At 40.8% G+C, this 16,544-nt stretch overlaps 1 protein-coding gene across 2 annotated transcripts in view; it reads right to left on the reverse strand.

Moving 5' to 3' along the window:
- Window positions 1–3,065: 3,065 nt before the first annotated feature.
- CPSF2 (cleavage and polyadenylation specific factor 2) overlaps window positions 3,066–16,544 on the reverse strand; it is a 29,414-nt gene continuing 15,935 nt past the window's right edge. For both annotated transcript variants that reach the window (XM_037130256.2, XM_037130257.2), the window contains exons 11-17: window positions 12,158–12,258; window positions 11,618–11,818; window positions 10,896–11,048; window positions 9,275–9,500; window positions 7,875–8,174; window positions 6,554–6,688; window positions 3,066–6,192 (exon numbers count right to left, since the gene is read on the reverse strand). In XM_037130256.2, coding sequence (XP_036986151.1) covers window positions 6,100–6,192; window positions 6,554–6,688; window positions 7,875–8,174; window positions 9,275–9,500; window positions 10,896–11,048; window positions 11,618–11,818; window positions 12,158–12,258 — 1,209 coding nt within the window. In that variant the 3' untranslated portion in view covers window positions 3,066–6,099. The remainder of the gene's footprint in view (window positions 6,193–6,553; window positions 6,689–7,874; window positions 8,175–9,274; window positions 9,501–10,895; window positions 11,049–11,617; window positions 11,819–12,157; window positions 12,259–16,544) is intronic.

Below are 16,544 nucleotides of genomic sequence, written 5' to 3' on the forward strand. Positions count from 1 at the left end.
AAGTAAGGGCCACTCTGCAAAGTAACTGGCCCGCACTCTTCAAAAATGTCAGCCATAAAAGAGACACACACACAAGGAAGGCCTGAGGAAGTCTCCGGGGTTAAGGAAGACTGAAGGGGAAACATTAACTAGACGCACACACACTGTCCTGGGTTGGGTCCCGGAACAGAAAGAAAAGACGGTAAGTGCATTTTCTTGAGTATTGGTGACATCTGAATGTTGTTTGTGGATTAAGTGGCAGAAATCAGTGTTGGTTTCCTGATTTTGATGGATGGACTAGTTATACAGGAGAGGCTGTTTAAAAAAAAAACACCAATGTGTTTAGGGCTAATGGGACGTCTTAACTGCAACTTAGTATCAAGTAGTTAAAAAATATGTATAGATAGAATGATAATGTAACCATAGCAAAATGTTAACAACAGAATTGGGAGAAAGGATGCACAGGCTCTTATTAAAAGATAAGATATATATAAGTGGTCTTTTAGCTATCAGGAATTTATTATACCAGTTTTTATACTACTAGAAGAATCTGCTTAATTGTTTATCTCAGGCTAAACTATTCAAAAGAATAGCTGAAATATGAAAACTTTTCTTAGGGGGCAATAATGTAGATATAAAACTCTGCTTAAAAGTTAAAAATGGATGAAGTTCTTGATTTTCATTAAAGATACTTCTTCCTGCAATAATTGTCTCCTTAAAAATATCACTACATAAGATAGTGAAAAACCTTACAAACTTGAATCCTATTAATTTAGGATAAGTACCTTTTTTTTCTTATAACTGATGAAGGATTTATACAATTTCATTACAGATTGATATATCCTTTGATATTTAAATACGAAATTTTAACCTGAACCATGACCTATGGGTGATGTTGGAAACTAGAGTAAATAATATTTCAAATCCTCACCCAAGGATATGTTTATTGATGTTAGAGGGGGAGGAAGAGAGACACATCGGGACACCACTCGCTGCCTCCCAAACACACCTGACCAGGGATGAACCGCACCCCTTTGGTAAACGGGACAATGCTCCAACCTGCTGAGCCACCAGCCAGAGCTGAAACCATTTTTAATATTATAAATCTCCTATGGTAGCAGGTGTCTGTAGGAACAGGAATTTAACCTTTTTTCTTGTCATTTAGAATCAACTGGAAATGTCCCGTTGGTCCAAGACCACAATTTTTCAGAAAAATCATTGACGTCCCTCATACGCTTGGTAAGTGAATGTGAAAGGAAGTGAAACAAGGCCGGCAGCAGCGCCCATGGAATAAAAACGGCTTCCCACAGAGCTCTGTGTGAAGGACCTCACCTGTTTTGAATGTACAATTTAGTGGTACCTTTTTAAAAAGTGTAATCATTGTGTCGGGGGAAAAAAGGAAATACACACAAGAATTTGGGTATCGAACACGAAAATCAACAGGCCTCGGGAATGTCAGAGGTCCTTGTGGGCCCTTTGTGAGTCCTCCCCTTGATGGGAACTCGAATGCAAGCAGGATCCATGGATACATTAACAATGGCACCAAAGAAACACACACTTCCAGTCCTCTTCAGCTATGATGGAGATGGAAAACTCCACACTTCTATCTTATGCCTCGAAATCACATTGTGACTTCGAGAACTAAAGTGTAGAGCGCTGGGCGCATGTACGGCGGTGGGGAGAACAGGACAGAAGCAAAGACGCCCTCACCTCCAGGAAAGTTCTGGGTTTTTAATTTATTTTATTAATTGTTGGTGTTTTCTCACAAACACAAGTGAAGTGGTAAAAGCGAGAGAAAACTCCCAAAAGGGGAAAGAAACCCTGGCCTTGACTCCTGCCCAGGTAGGCAGGTCTCCGGGTTCCTTCCCTGGTCCCCTGTGTCGTCGTACCCTGCGCGGTCCTTCTCTAGTTGTTGATGGTTGAATGAAAAGGAGGCTTGGGGGTGCATGGGAACCACCCCTCCCCCACAACAAGCCCACAAATCACCAACCTCTCAGTCACTGAATGACTAACCACCGTTACACCCTTCGGTGTAAGTGGTAATCAGTTCACTGGTATTTAAATAACCCTAGGAGACAGCATCTACCCTTTCTCCCTCCCCTCACTTTACTGACCATCCTATGTTAATAGAATGGACATCAGTCTCTCTTACCATGCTATTGTCCTAAGTACTGGTGAACTGGACACACTTATTTCTAAGCAAAGTGAACGCAAAAAAAGCAGTGCAGGAAAATGCAGTTGAAATTCACAGCTTAAACACTCCGAATGCTGTGGCTGAGCAGGGCTGCGGAAGCCATCTAGTCCAGCACACTGACTTCAGTACTGAATGACTGGATTCTGTAAGGATTCGAGATTCATTCACCCAGGACTGAATGAATGGACTCTGCAAGGCTGGACTCCAGTTCCAGGTCCGTCTCTAACCAGCTCTCTGGCTCTCAAGCAAACCCTTCCCTTCCATAGGCCTATGAATTCAATACTAAAACAAGGTGCCGAACTACATAACTTCCACTGTTAAGTCCCTCTCAGTGGTTAACATTCTAAGATGTTAAGCTCTAAATTTCAAGCATGTTCCCCTCCCATGGCTTTTATTGCCAAAATTCATAAGCTGACCTGAACTTCATCTGGAAATGCAAGAAAACAAGAATAGCCAAAACAATCTTGAAAGAGAACAAAGTGTGGGACTCACACCTGCCAATTTCAAAACTTAATATAAAGCTACAGTAACCAAGATATTGTGATACTGGTGTGAGGACAGACATGTAAAATAGAATTCAGAGCTCAAGAACAAATGCATACATGTATGGGCAACTGATTTTCCATGAGGGTGGCAAGAAAATGTGAAGAAGAAATAATGTCATTTCAACAATGACACGGGGACAACGGGGCCCCACCTCACATACAAATACGCTCAAAAGGGTCCAAGACTCAAATGTGAGAGCTGAAACTATAAAACTTCTAGGAAAAAACAGTAATAAATCTTTGGACTTTGGATGAAGTGCTGGCTTGTGAGATGTGACACCAATAGCGTATGGAACTAAAGGAAAAAAAGATGAATTAGACGATCCAAATCAAAAATGTTTATGCTTCCGGTGACACCCAGAAAGGGGACACACACGGAGGGGGAGGAGACATTTGCAAACCATACGTCTGACACAGATTTGGTGCCCAGACTACACAAACAACTCTTACAATCCAACGATAAAGAGATAAAAACCCAATTAAGAAAACAGGCAAAGGATCTGAACAGACATTTCTCCAAAAAAGAAACACAAATGGCCAACAGGTACAGAAAAGATGCTCAACATCATTAGTCATTAGGGAAACTCCAATCAAAACCTTAAGGAGACACCTGTGCGCACACACAGGACCGCTGAGATAAGAGGGACGGTGAGCGACCAGCATCTCGGAGGCAGTGGGAGGACTGGAGTTCTCATCCACCGCGGGCGGGAACGGAGGCGGCGGCTGCTGCTCCGGAACCAGGCTGGCAGTTGCTCCAGAGGTACCACCACATCGCCCAGCAACTATGCTCTTAGGTGGAGGGTTTGGCAAGAGTAGGTTTTGAGTTGTGAGGATGCAAAACACAGTTTATTCTTGTAGCATTATTTATTAGTTACTGTATTATTTTCCATATGAAGAACTGTAAACCTACTTTTGCCTCATCCTGTATATACCCAAGAAAACTTAAAACGTATAGCCATACAAAAGCTTGTACATGAATGTTCACAGCAGCATTATTGGTTAACAGCCAAAAAGTAGAAACAGCCCAAATGTCCATCAGCTGATGAATGGGGAAACAAAACGTGGTCTGTCCACATCACAGAAGGTTGTTCAGCCATAAAAAGCAAAGTGATACATGCTACCACATCAATGAATCTTGAAAACCCTCTACTAAGTAAAAGAAGTAGACACAAAAGGCCACAAATTTTATGACTCCATTTTTCTGAAACATGGAGAACAGGCAAATTCACAGGAGACAGAGAATAAATTAACGGTTGCCCGAGGCTGGGAAAAGGGAGAATGGGAAATGACAGCCAACGGGGATGAGGTTTCTTCTGGGGTATGATGAAAACGTTCTGGAATCAGAGAGCAGTAATGGTCACGCAACGCTGTAAATACACTAAAAATCAGTGAACTGTACACTGTAAAGAGAGAATTTCATGGAATGTAAATCATATCTCAATTTAAAAAAAAAGGCAAAAGGCTCTTAGAAAACTGGTTCCTCACTTCCACCTGAGACCACCTACTGGCTCACGGAAATACTAAACCGTCAGCCAGGACATCTGACATTTGTAATCCTACTGCAGCAAATGCAACAAAAAAAGTATTTTTAAGCTAATTATAGATACCAGCTGATGGTCTAGTTGTGTTTGTTTTGCTTCTAACAAGATCTAAAAATTCCTGAGTTCATGATTTATCTCAGAGTCCTTTTTAAAATTTGTATTTCTCTTCAGTAACTGAGGCTAAACAAATGTCTTCATTTTTGAAATGTTAGTAACAGTGTCATTCAGAAACAGGTAAAAATATTGCTCCTACAGTGACATTAGTTAGCACAGCCATCTCCAAGCAGTACTTTAAATTTAATTCTTGCTCACGGGTCAGGCAAAAATCAAATTTTCAATATCAGGATTTCAATATAATATGTATAACCAATTTTTTAAATCCATGAAACAAATGCAGACTTTGCTTCACCTGGAAAATAAATAGAATTTTAGGCTTACTCTATCCAGTAATAAGAGTTTAAGTGAATTTTTTTCAAAGCTCTGCAAACAAAACGTACTCTTCATCTTCATCTTCTGTAACATTGCTTTACGTGTCTGGTTTTCAGTATCAAGAAGCCCGTAAACTCTGCATTAGCATCATAATCCACAAGAGAAGCTTTGAAAGCATTTGAAATAGAATGAATTAACTGTGGTTTGATACCACTGGGTTGTACTGTACATAGTTCCATGTAAGTGGAGTAAGACTGATCCTTCTAAAAATGCTAATTGCACAGAGGAGGGCTTACATGCTTAGGAAATGAGTCTCGGGGTCGGCCATGACGGAGTCACACGCCAGAACAGCACTGAGATGACAACAGGGCGAAATGACTTCATTTCTAAGTTCAATGGAAATTGCATATACGCAGTTTTTATTCTTAAATACAAGTGGTGGGCACTGTATCAGCACTGCCGGCCCCAAGAAAGGTGCAAATGCAGAGAAGACGACCGCATCCATCTTCAACGTTCCTTCTGTGGCGATGTGTATAAAATCGACCCACCACTTGGGCAACCTTAGGAGGAAGTGAGCCTAAGAGATGAAAACATTTATACCTTGTAATTCAATTATACTGCTACCTCATAAAAATGTGAGGTTCAAACTTATTTCTTGAAAACAGAGCACAAAACAGTTTCTAATAGTAACCTAGATGACAGTTAGGTCTAAAGTGTATGCAGAACCCTTAAGACTGGAACACATCGAGGAGTTCTCCTGAATTATGTGTATTCAAATGATGGTATTATAATTCATACTGAACAACAACAGAATCTTGATAAAACAAGAAATGGGAGAAATAAAACTTGATTACTTCCAGCTTCACCCTAGAGGGAGTCTGGGAACTACAGGCGTGGAGCAGGCACACTGCATGTGGGGACAACTGCATATTACAACTCGGAAGAGTTACAGCCCGTACTCTTGGCTTTTTGTTTTTAACTAAGTAGGACTCAAAAAACATTCATCAGTTTTTTTTTCTAGTAGCTCATCTTTTCTAAATAATTTATACTTTGCATTCCAGAAAATGTAAGAAACAGTTTGCAAGAGTTCATGCAAATATGTTTCTCTAAGGCCATGAACTGGTTTGCTAAGTTGCATTGTTGTATTCAAGTAAAAAGCCCTTCTAGAATAAGGGGTCGGCAAAGGAAAGGCATCAGCTTCACCTCTCAGGCCTGCACAGGGGTCAGGATGTCTCCCACTCAAACTAAAGGGGAGAATGCTCATTTGAGCATTAGGAAAAAATCTAATGCGTGTTAAGTTTTTCTGGCAGATTCTCTTTGTATATTACCAAAAAAAAAAAAAGCACAAAAGCTTAGAATAAGAATCCCTTTTTTCTTATAAAGGTCAAATAGATACTTCTTGACATGTCCTTTACACAATGGCATACTGTTCATATAAAAGGTCTCTTATCCTATAAAAATCTTGACAAAGGCAGCCTTCTAATCCAATGCGTCCAGTTTCCGTCTAGAAATCAAATAAAAAAAAATTCTTTAGTACGTTTTTCTACCACCAATATGCAGACATAATAACTAAAGTTACTTTATGACTGGTCAGGAAGTGGGTGGCTCTGAGTCACAGAGTGTGACATACCATTCAAATCATGAGTTTTACAGACATGTAGATGTCTGAGAATACAAATAAAAGTTTACAATGAAATTAAATTTCAAGTCTTTGAGAGTAACTTTTTATAGCCTTCAAGGTCATCGTTATGAATATAAATTACTGATGTCCAGTTTTGTGAAACTATCAATTAAGAGTTACAGAATCAGAAGTGACAAAGCATCAGAAGCATCTGTTCAATCCAACCCTTTTTAAACACACTTACTCTGCGGACAGCTACTTGATTGTTGCAAACAAGGACACCTCCTACAAATTCAGCTTGAATCCCCTCCCGTAAAAGAACTTGTTTGAAGTCCGACAGTCTTGGTTCGTTCATAAAAACCGACTGATGTCCAGGAACCTTTGACAGGGTTAAAGGGGAAAGAAAAACTTCAACTAGAACACCAGACACACAGCTGCACTGAATAAAGTAAAATAACATACGATCTTTAAGACATTTTCTATTATTCCCTGAAGTCCTTTGACAGATCATTTCAAGACTGTAAATCACATTCCAAGTTGTTATTCTGAACTTTACCTCATTATTTAACATTACAAAGCCCTTCACACTTTCTGACTGAATGTTTCAATCAATTTTATTAGTCATGCCTCACAATAACAGAGACATTGGGTGATGTTATGCCTTCTCTCACCCACTTGTCTAACGGGGTCAACTGGAGTGCCAGCAGGCACAGCTGAGCCGCAGATTCTTTCTGATTCACGCCCTCGTCCTTGGCTTGGGTCAGAGGATAATTTCCTCCTGACCCTGGTTCCACTTCCCCATCTCCCTCAGAGCAAAGGCAGTGGATGCTGCAGGTTTTAGAATCGGAAGGCAAGTGGTTCGACCTGATGCCGCTACTTTGAAACTGCTATGAAGAGTGCTAGCATTAGCACAGAGAGAAAAACAGCTCTGACTTCTCCCAATTTCAAGAGCAGTTCGGGAGAGGAGTCCAGCGACGAGGCTGTCTCTCCATCCTCATTGTTTGGAAGGGCTAAAGACGTCAACTGACACGCACGTAGGACTCACCATTTTTAACACTGTCTGTAAGCTAATTCCATGACACCTCTGCTAAATTAAGCAGGTGTCCCTTGCGGACATGTCAATACTAGACTGGAACTCTACCTATGCTAAGTAAAAGCTTTCGAACTCTGTCAAAACCAAAAGTGATCTGAACTGAATGGACAGCAGACAACACGGGAGTGCAGGCGCGTGACATTCTTAGAAAACCACACGTCTCCTGATGAGAAGCAGGCAGACGACTCTCACAATCACCGGACGTCACACTTTAAAATCCCTACTGAAAAACAAACGCAAACTGTGAAATGATTATGTATCTTACAAGAAGTTCTCCGCCAGGTTTCCTTCCAGTTATTATCACTCCCTAGCCATACAGGACAAACACGCACACAAACGTACCTTGAGGAATCTTCTCTAAAAACTCCAAAATCAGTCTACATGTGACCTATTTTAAATGGCTAGCAGGGTAGAGGAAAATTCACAGGATGACACATTAAGGAAAAGGGAGAAGCAGCGCATGCCCATTTACCTCATTAGGCGGCAAGGGCTCCAGAGTCGGAATAATTTCACTTTCTTCGCCGGTCTCTTTCTCGTCGTCTCCGAACAGACTTTTCATGGCCTTCTGCTGTGCGATGACGCTGGAATCCGAAGGCGCATCCACTTGCATCTCCGAGTCTTCTCCATCATCCTTCAGTTCTCCTTCTTCTAGAATCACTCCCGTGTCCACTTTGGAAACCCGCATGTCTAAGACGCCATCTATCCAAGCTAGTTCGGCATCTTTCGCTTTACAAAACTGCAGGGAGCTAACAAGTGAGTCTTTCAATCTCACCTAGATGTGCAAGGGGGTGAAGAGAAATAAAACCCACAGAGTATAAGTTAACAATTAAATATAACCTATCATTTACTATGATCATGCCCTAAGTCTCAGAATGTGTATTAGAACGTCAAAACCTCTCACTCATCTGACCTTCACCACGACTAGTGACGACCTAATGACCTGTAAGATCTCTGGGACCCTGTCCACTTTCCAAAACAAAGGCTCTTGACCTGGGCTGCGCGCTGAGGCCACATGGCAACTTTCTAAGATTAACTGTGCCGGGCCCCACCCACACTGACTCTAACGTAACTAGTGAGGCTGAGACCAGAGCATCGAGACCCTCGACGACCCTGGAGTTGCCCAGAGGACCGTCCTGTACAGCCCAGGGTGGACACCGCTAGCATCTGTCATTCTCTGACACTGGATGGTACCAGAGGAGCACTGACTTGCTAATAGTTTCCTAAATAACCAGGTGGTTTCACACCTCCGTATTCTTGGAATGCTGCTTCCTCTTGCTTTGCCCAGAATGATGGTTTTGCCTGCTGAATTCCAATCCGCTTTTTCCAAATAGATGTAGCTTCTGCCGTAACTGACTCCATCTCCCACTACCAAGTAAGAGTTAATCCATCTCTCTGCTACTCCTATTTTCTGTGCCTGTCTCCATTTCTTTCTATTAATAGAACGCTGACATCTGTGAATTTCTATAAAACGTTTGAATTCTTGAACCCTCACCATTCGCTTCGTCTGTATATTTTTGCTAATGCCGTTCCCTCTGGAACACTCTCCTCCCTCTCTTTCCCATTCTACACACACCCCTGAGAAATCGTTCGTAAGGATTTGGCTTGGTTCTCACTTTCTCCAGGAACTCTTTTCTGATCTCTAAATTTGGGTTGGGGTTTCCTGTATGTTCTCATAACATCCTCTGCTTTCTCTATCAAAGGTGTAACTGTATAATAACTAGTATTTCCTTGTTAAAAGCCCCAGAGACTAGGCTCTGCTGGGGCCGGGGACGACCTTACTCTGTCCTACTCAGCACTGCGCCCTCCCGCATCTGTCTGCCCTACACGGCAGCACAAAGCACTTTTACGCGGCTCAAGTGCCGGCACACGTACCTGGTAGATGTGAGTCTCGCTGGTGGCGTCGACCGTCTCGTGCAGCTTCGGCATGTACACTTTGATGTCCTTCCCACCGAAGGCCCGGCAGCACTCGGCCAGGTCCTGGCTGGCCTCTGGGGGTCCGTGCACAATGATCAGCTGTCGTGGCTTCATCTGATTGATGATCTTCTTAATGGAATCCCCATCAGAGCGCCCTTCGTAGTCTATGTAGGTGACCCTGGCCCTGTAATTAAACAGGACCATTCAAACTTACTTTTCTGGTAAGTTCACTCAAATCCTGGGTGTTCGATGGCTTTTATTATCAGGAAAGAAACGTATACAGCACATGTATTTTTTAAAAACTAAAAAAAGAAAAATGTCTACAGTATTAAAATGAGGATCTGAGGAAGACACATGGGTTCTATTATTATGTATTTTGGGGGATTGTGGATTCTTTAATAAGTGTCATTAGAAGAAAATGACCCACTATATAAAAAAAAATAAAGTTGGATCCTGACCTAATGCCACATAAAATCACAGGTGAGTTGAAGCCATTCCAAAAAAAAAAAAGTGAAGCTTTAAAAATGTAAGAATTATCTTTATGATCAAGGACAGAGAAGGACTTTTTAAAAAAATATAATGAGAAATACTTTATTATTTCCTTACATCAAAATTAAAAATGTTTTAAAAAAAAGTAGATCATGAAAAACTCTTGAAAGCAAGTGAACACAATGGCAAATGGTTTTCATTTGTGTCGTCTAAAACCAACCACCAACAACATCCAAAATACACAATGAACTCCTGCAAATCAACAACAAAAAAATGCACAAAGGGAATAAATATGGACTTTATAAAAACAGAAACAGTAGCAAGCATCTGAAGAGATAATCAAACTTAATAATAATCACAGTAAAATAACTTTTAATAGTACTGACGCATTACTATCTATTAGGCCAGAAAACGGTACAGAGTTAGACAAGGCCCAGCGCCGGCGGTGAAACCGGGATGAAGGAAAACCCCTGCTCTGCTGGTGAGAACACACACTGGTGCGGCCGCAGTGGAGAGCGTTCTGCGACACCACTCACGTGCATTACTGGGACTGAGTACACCCAGGGAGCTATGCCAAATGGTATCCCTGCACAGATGAACCACTTGGCTCCCTCATGAGTTTTTTCAAATTCTAACATGATGATTTTCTAGTGTTAGTAACTACACCAAAAGGAAAAAAAAATCTTAACTACTTCAGGTCACTAGTATTTTTAAGACATTAGGGCACTAGAGATGTTTAAGTCACGGAGTATATTTTATGAAACAAGCACTTAGGAAAGTTGAACCTATTTATTGTAGCCCTCACCTGCTACTGAACATACTGAAAATGCCAAAAGAGTGCTTCTTTATATAAGTGTACAATTTAATGTTTAACTCCCCCCCTCCACCGATTCATTTACTTTGGCATTCAGATATAATTAACAAAGAGAAAACATCTCCATACTTCACAAGTCTTTACATGAAAAAAGAAATTAAATTTTAAAATTGCAAACTTACTATAGGATATTCAGAAATTTCACCTTGGAAACAATGCAAATTATAGTTCAAGGGTTTAAATTTTGTATTTCCAAAATGCAGTGAGAGCACTTACTTTATTTCAATAGATTCTGTCATAGAAATGCACTTAGTAGGAACATCAGATAAATCCTGATCCATGGGTTCATCTCCGTTTGTCAAGCCGGATTCTAATTTGCTTTTTTCTTCTTCAGTAGCTTGAAGTTCTGGCACCAAGAAATCCTCTGGTCTAAACAATAAGTCTCTAATTAGAAGTCATAACGAGTAAGCTAATATTATGTTACATATAACTAACTAGTAAATTGCATAATTTTTAGACTCCTTGCACAGCTCAAGATTTAAATATACATTTGGTCCGAAGCCAAAGCAACTTCACGGTGTCAATTATCAGGTGACTGCATATGTATTATGTCCCCTGTGACCGTTCACACCACAGGGAGTGTCCTCCGCACCACACCCGTGGGCCGGCGAGAGGCCCCGGAGGACGGATCCCTGGGAGAGCTCAGGGGTCAGCAGACGCACCAGCCCGACCCGGCCCTGCATCTGTTTCTCAGCTTCTGCCGTTTCCCTGCCGACTCCCAGTTCTTATAAACCTCAGGCCTCCTTTAATTTCCCTCAGGCCCCGTCCTCCCATCCCTGATCAAAGAAGGCAGGTAACTCTCCATCTGCATATTAACAAGAAAGCTTCGTCGTTATTTCAACAAACTGATAACCAGAAAGACCAAATTCACTGAGCTCAAATGATAACACACTTGATTCCTATTATCCATAGGAGAGAAGTGTATTTTGTTCACATACTTGATAATCTCTCCATACTCATCCCATTTAATTCTCTCTTCTGGGGCGGGAAACATGGGGTAAGACTTCTTAGCCTGTTTGAAGAAACTGCCTTTGCGACTCCCTTCGCCCTTCATCATCAGGTCGTGCTTGGCCTTGTGCACCGACGGCTGGTCAGCGTCCTCCTCAACGTCGCTCTCATCGCTGGAGTCGATGTCCGCCCTGGCAGGGGTCGGAACGGGGAAAGGTCGTCAAGTCCCCGAGGGCTCTGAATTAGTGCTCATTAAATTATTACTGAACACTGACCATTAACAGGATGGTCATTCGATAATCATCAATATTACTGGGTTGATATTTTGTGAAACACAGCATTAACTACCAGTTAACGTATATGTATTAATGTCGGCAATGAAAGAATTTGGTATTCTAGCACCATTTGAAAGATGAAACAAAAGCAATGAGGATAGAACAAAAGTTAAATATTTTCTATTAAACTTTTTTGTCTTAGAAAGAAGTTCTTCTTAAATTGCATATATAAACTTGTATCTAAAAATAACTCACTCTTTTGACTGCTCAAGTTTTTTAGCAGCTTCTTTCTTTAGTTTCTCCTTTTCCAAGTATTCTTCCAGTTCTTTCCCTTCAAGCTTTACACGTTTCCTCAACTAAAAGTAAATAGAAAACGAAAGAAAATACCAACATCAGGGGCTAGGGCAGCGGGGTATGAGAAACATCATGTCTCTAAATTGATTCATCTTTAAATTAAAATTTCTTCTAAAATTATTCGAGTGTCCATTGCATGTACTTACAGATCCTATTTAGAATACTATGAAAACTGAGCTTTCACATTTCTAGGATGGGTTTAATTTAAATCAAACTAGTTCAACATTGCCAATCAGGAAAAGAAAATACAGCGAAGTAATTTCATAATTTGGTGTATAAGGCCTATGTATGACATAAAACCCAAAAGCCCTAAAGGAAAACATGAATAAATAGGGCAACACGAAAAATAAAATCGCTTTCATGTTTTAAATCTCATGAAATTAAAAGAAGCTGAAAGAACTATTTGCAACATGGTATGACTAGCAGAAGCTGCTTTTTCCTAAGACCCCTTCCAAATCAGTTGAGAAAAAGATGATCCGCACATCAGAAAAGAACAAAATAGACATATAGGCAATTTCTAAAATAAGAAAAACAAATAACTGATAGCCATGAAAACATGTCTAATTTCACGATTTTTTAAATGCAAAATATATTAAATGTAATACCAATTTTTAATCTATGAGGTTGACAACACTAAGTACAATACCATATGGGGAAAGAGTACCTTCACCTACTGTAACATTGATGGGAAAATTAACGCAACTGTTAGAAGGCAACATGCAACATTTAAAACAAAAAACATGCTTGCCATTTAACACAGCATTGCTACCTGTGGAAATGTATCCTCCTAAAACAATCACACAAATGCAGCAATGTTGGTGATAGTGAAAAACTGGACACAATTTAAAATCTATCAATACAAAGTGATCTAATCTGTAGTTCTCAAGCTTTTTGAGCTCAGAATTCCTAAGACTTAAAATTATACTAAGGAGCTCTTGTTAATACTGTTTTTTTAAATTAAAATATAATTGACACAAAACACTGCATTAGCTTAGGCATATAGGGCTTCTGTTTTCTTGTTATATTTATTGAAATTTACCATATCAAAAATTGAAACTGAGAAATTGAACAAATATTTATTCATGAAAAAATAAGAAAGCCATCACATGCTAGCATTAACCTCATATTTTGACAAAAGATAATTATACTTCCAAAGGAAAAACTTAGTGGAAAATACAGTGTTATTTTACATCTGTTGGCAAGTCTCTGTAAGTGTCTCAGTCAGCAGCAGACGCTGGGTCCCACACCTGCTTCTGTATTCAACCTCTCGCAAGTTTGCTCCAAAGTACATGAAGAAAACCCCACCTCATACAAATGGAAGGCTGGAAAAGGGGAAAAAATTCAAACGGGTGTTCTTATGAAGAATTGTTCTTTTTATGAACATTCTTCTTGATACTACATTAAGACTCAAAAGGTGTGTTGTACTGCGGAATCTGAAACCACACCAGTCAGTTTCTGTACTGGTACATGAAAACGTACTGACTGATCTTGCACTTTGAGTGGGTCTTTCATTTGTGCATTTCTTCGTAACATCACGCACTGGGTTATTTGGAAAATACTGGTTCACCAGGTTATACAGATCTTAATATTTGAAAAATCACATTCGTAAATATCACCACCAATCTCATCAGAAAATCTTTTAAGCAGTTGATCTGACAGAGACGGGGATTTAGGTTTTCTAAAATTCTAATTTTCACTTGAAAGTCTGAACTTTATCAGATTTAAACAACACATACTATCAATTATTTTCCTTAAAGTGAGTGGCTCAATTTATTCATTTTTGAGACACTATGCCAAACATCAATCTAAATTAGCCATCTCATTATTTCAAGTGAAAATACTGTTTCAAGAAAAAAGTGGCTAGCCCAGCTGGTGTGGCTCAGTGGACTGAGTGAGTACCGGCCTGCGAACCAAAGGGTCCCTGGTTTGATTCCCAGTCAGGGCACATGCCTGGGTTTTGGGCCAGGTCCCCAGTAGGGGGCGCACGAGAGGGAACCACACATTGATGTTTCTCTCCCTTTTTCTCCCACCCCCTTTATTTTTAGAGGGAGATTTTTAAAAAATCTTTAAAAAAATAAAATAAATATTAAAAAAAGAAAAGAAAAAAGTGGCCAGTCTAACCCACGACTTGCACAATTGTACCAGTGGTTTTCTTAGAGACAACTGTGGTACTTCAGTATTCGACACAAGTGCTTTATGCAAACTCCCCATCTTGTCACCTAGACTAAAAATATTTTATTAAAAAACTTAGTAACATTAATAACTTCCACCAGTCTGCCCAGGACATCCGTAAGTGAGCTGGACTTCTCTAACAGCGCGTGGCAATGACAAACGCAGGGACTGCCGGCACAGCTGCGTGCTGCTGTCTCCATCTATGCTGAGGCTCCGGCAGTCTCCCACCACCACTTCCGCTCATCAGTATAAATACAGGGACAGGGAGGAGAAGACGAATATATTACGAAATATATTACGTACTTAATATATTACGAAATATATTACGTACTTAATATATTACGAAAAATCCTTTTGACCCTGTGGACTTCCTGAACAGGTCTCGGGGACACCCCAGGGGTCCTCACACCGTAGTTTTGAGAACCACCATTATCACTCTTCTGCACGCTAGGAACCAAAAAAAACAAGATCCCTTTTCTCATGGAACTTGTATTCCTGTTGGTAGTGGGCAGAAGAAGACAACAAGGAAAATAACAGTGATAAGTGCTAGGGAAAAAAAAAACGAAGTTAGGTGATGGGTTGGCAAGTAAGTAATCATTTTCGATGGTAGAGGCCTCTCTGAGGAGCTGACCTTTGAACTGTGACTTGAATGACAAGGAACCAGCCAAGTACAAGGCTGAGAAAAAACATGACCTGCAGAAGAAACACCACCCAGTGTGAAGATCCTGATGGCGTGTAGCATCAGGGCAGGGCTCCGAGCAAGTGGGGTGAGATGAGGTCAGGAAGGTGGGTAGAGAGATAGGTCATGTGGGATCTTAGAAGTCGGGGTAAGAAGTCTGGCTTTTATTCAAATAGCAGAAGGAAGCGGTTAGAGGGTCTCTGGAAGGGAGCGGCATGAAGTGGTGAATGTTTACAAAACGCCTTTGGGAGCTGTCCAATGGGTGCAGAGTTTCAGTTGTGCAAGATGAGAAGTTCTAGAATCTGCTGTAGAATCATGTTCACATAGTTAATATAACTGTGTTTAACCCTTAAAAATGGTTAAGACAGTAAGTTTTGTCATGTGGTTTGTACCACAATAAAAAGAGAGGCTTAGAGAAAGACATATCTCTTTTGATGCTATGAGAAGAGAGGATTAAGAGTATGTAAAGATAAAAAGAGAGAAACCAGTTAGGAAACTGCGGCACAGTCCGGGCAAGCCCACTTAAGCATGGGCGGAGCTGCAGAAGGTAGATAGATTTAGGGCGTATCTGCAGGCCACGTGGACAGGACATATTGCTAGACTGATTGCGATCTAATATTTTGAGTTTCAGCTCCAAATGTCATTTTCTATTTTTTCAAACTTAAACCACTTTTAATATTCTTTTATGAATTCCTCAAATGGCATATCTACCTTAATTGAATTTCTAGTAATTAATGTTTTCTAATACTGCATTCCACATCTGATGAAACTTTCAAATGTTTCTGAGTTCTTTTAATTTTGTATTTCTAAGCTATTAAACAACCCAAGAGCCAGTATTTTACTTAGGTGTGCTGGCTTTGGAGCTTCCCTCAGCAACTCTGCATTTCTAGTGAGCATGTATCAGATTTTCGTTACCGTTATTATGCTTTCCTTAAGTGGAGTTAGTAAGATACCCTTCCTCCTCAGCTTTTAACAAACTAAACGTTCCTTTAAACGCCTCTCTGAGGACGAAATGGAAAGCGGCCACCACTCACCTACTCACTATCAACTGCTGCAGACTTTGAGGCGGTGACACTAGTTTCGGAAAACTGATTGGTCTGGTGGGTGGGTCATTAGTGAGATTATCTCTGGGCGTAACGCTCAGTGGACGAACTGCCTCACTCCTGTAACAAGAGACAAGGCGGGGAGCGTGGGTGCAGGACGGGCGAGGCTCTTGTGTGGTGGGAAGAAAGGGGAACTCCCTGTCCGACTTCTGCTTCTCAGGCAGGTGTGAAACAAGGTCATGTGCTACGGGGGAGGACTGAGATGCAGGTGCAGGGCTTTTGAGAAGAAAGAAGGTATGAAGTCGTCTTACCCGAGAGAGCAGAAAGGAACGGCCCACAAAACGCTGAGTGCTAGTGGTGGGTGCCTGAGACGCGAGGTCGCGCGTGCGGAGGA

Source organism: Artibeus jamaicensis, unplaced genomic scaffold (assembly GCF_021234435.1).
Source record: "Artibeus jamaicensis isolate MK-2021 breed Jamaican fruit bat unplaced genomic scaffold, CSHL_Jam_final contig_444, whole genome shotgun sequence".
In the NCBI taxonomy this organism is placed as follows: Eukaryota; Metazoa; Chordata; class Mammalia; order Chiroptera; family Phyllostomidae; genus Artibeus; species Artibeus jamaicensis.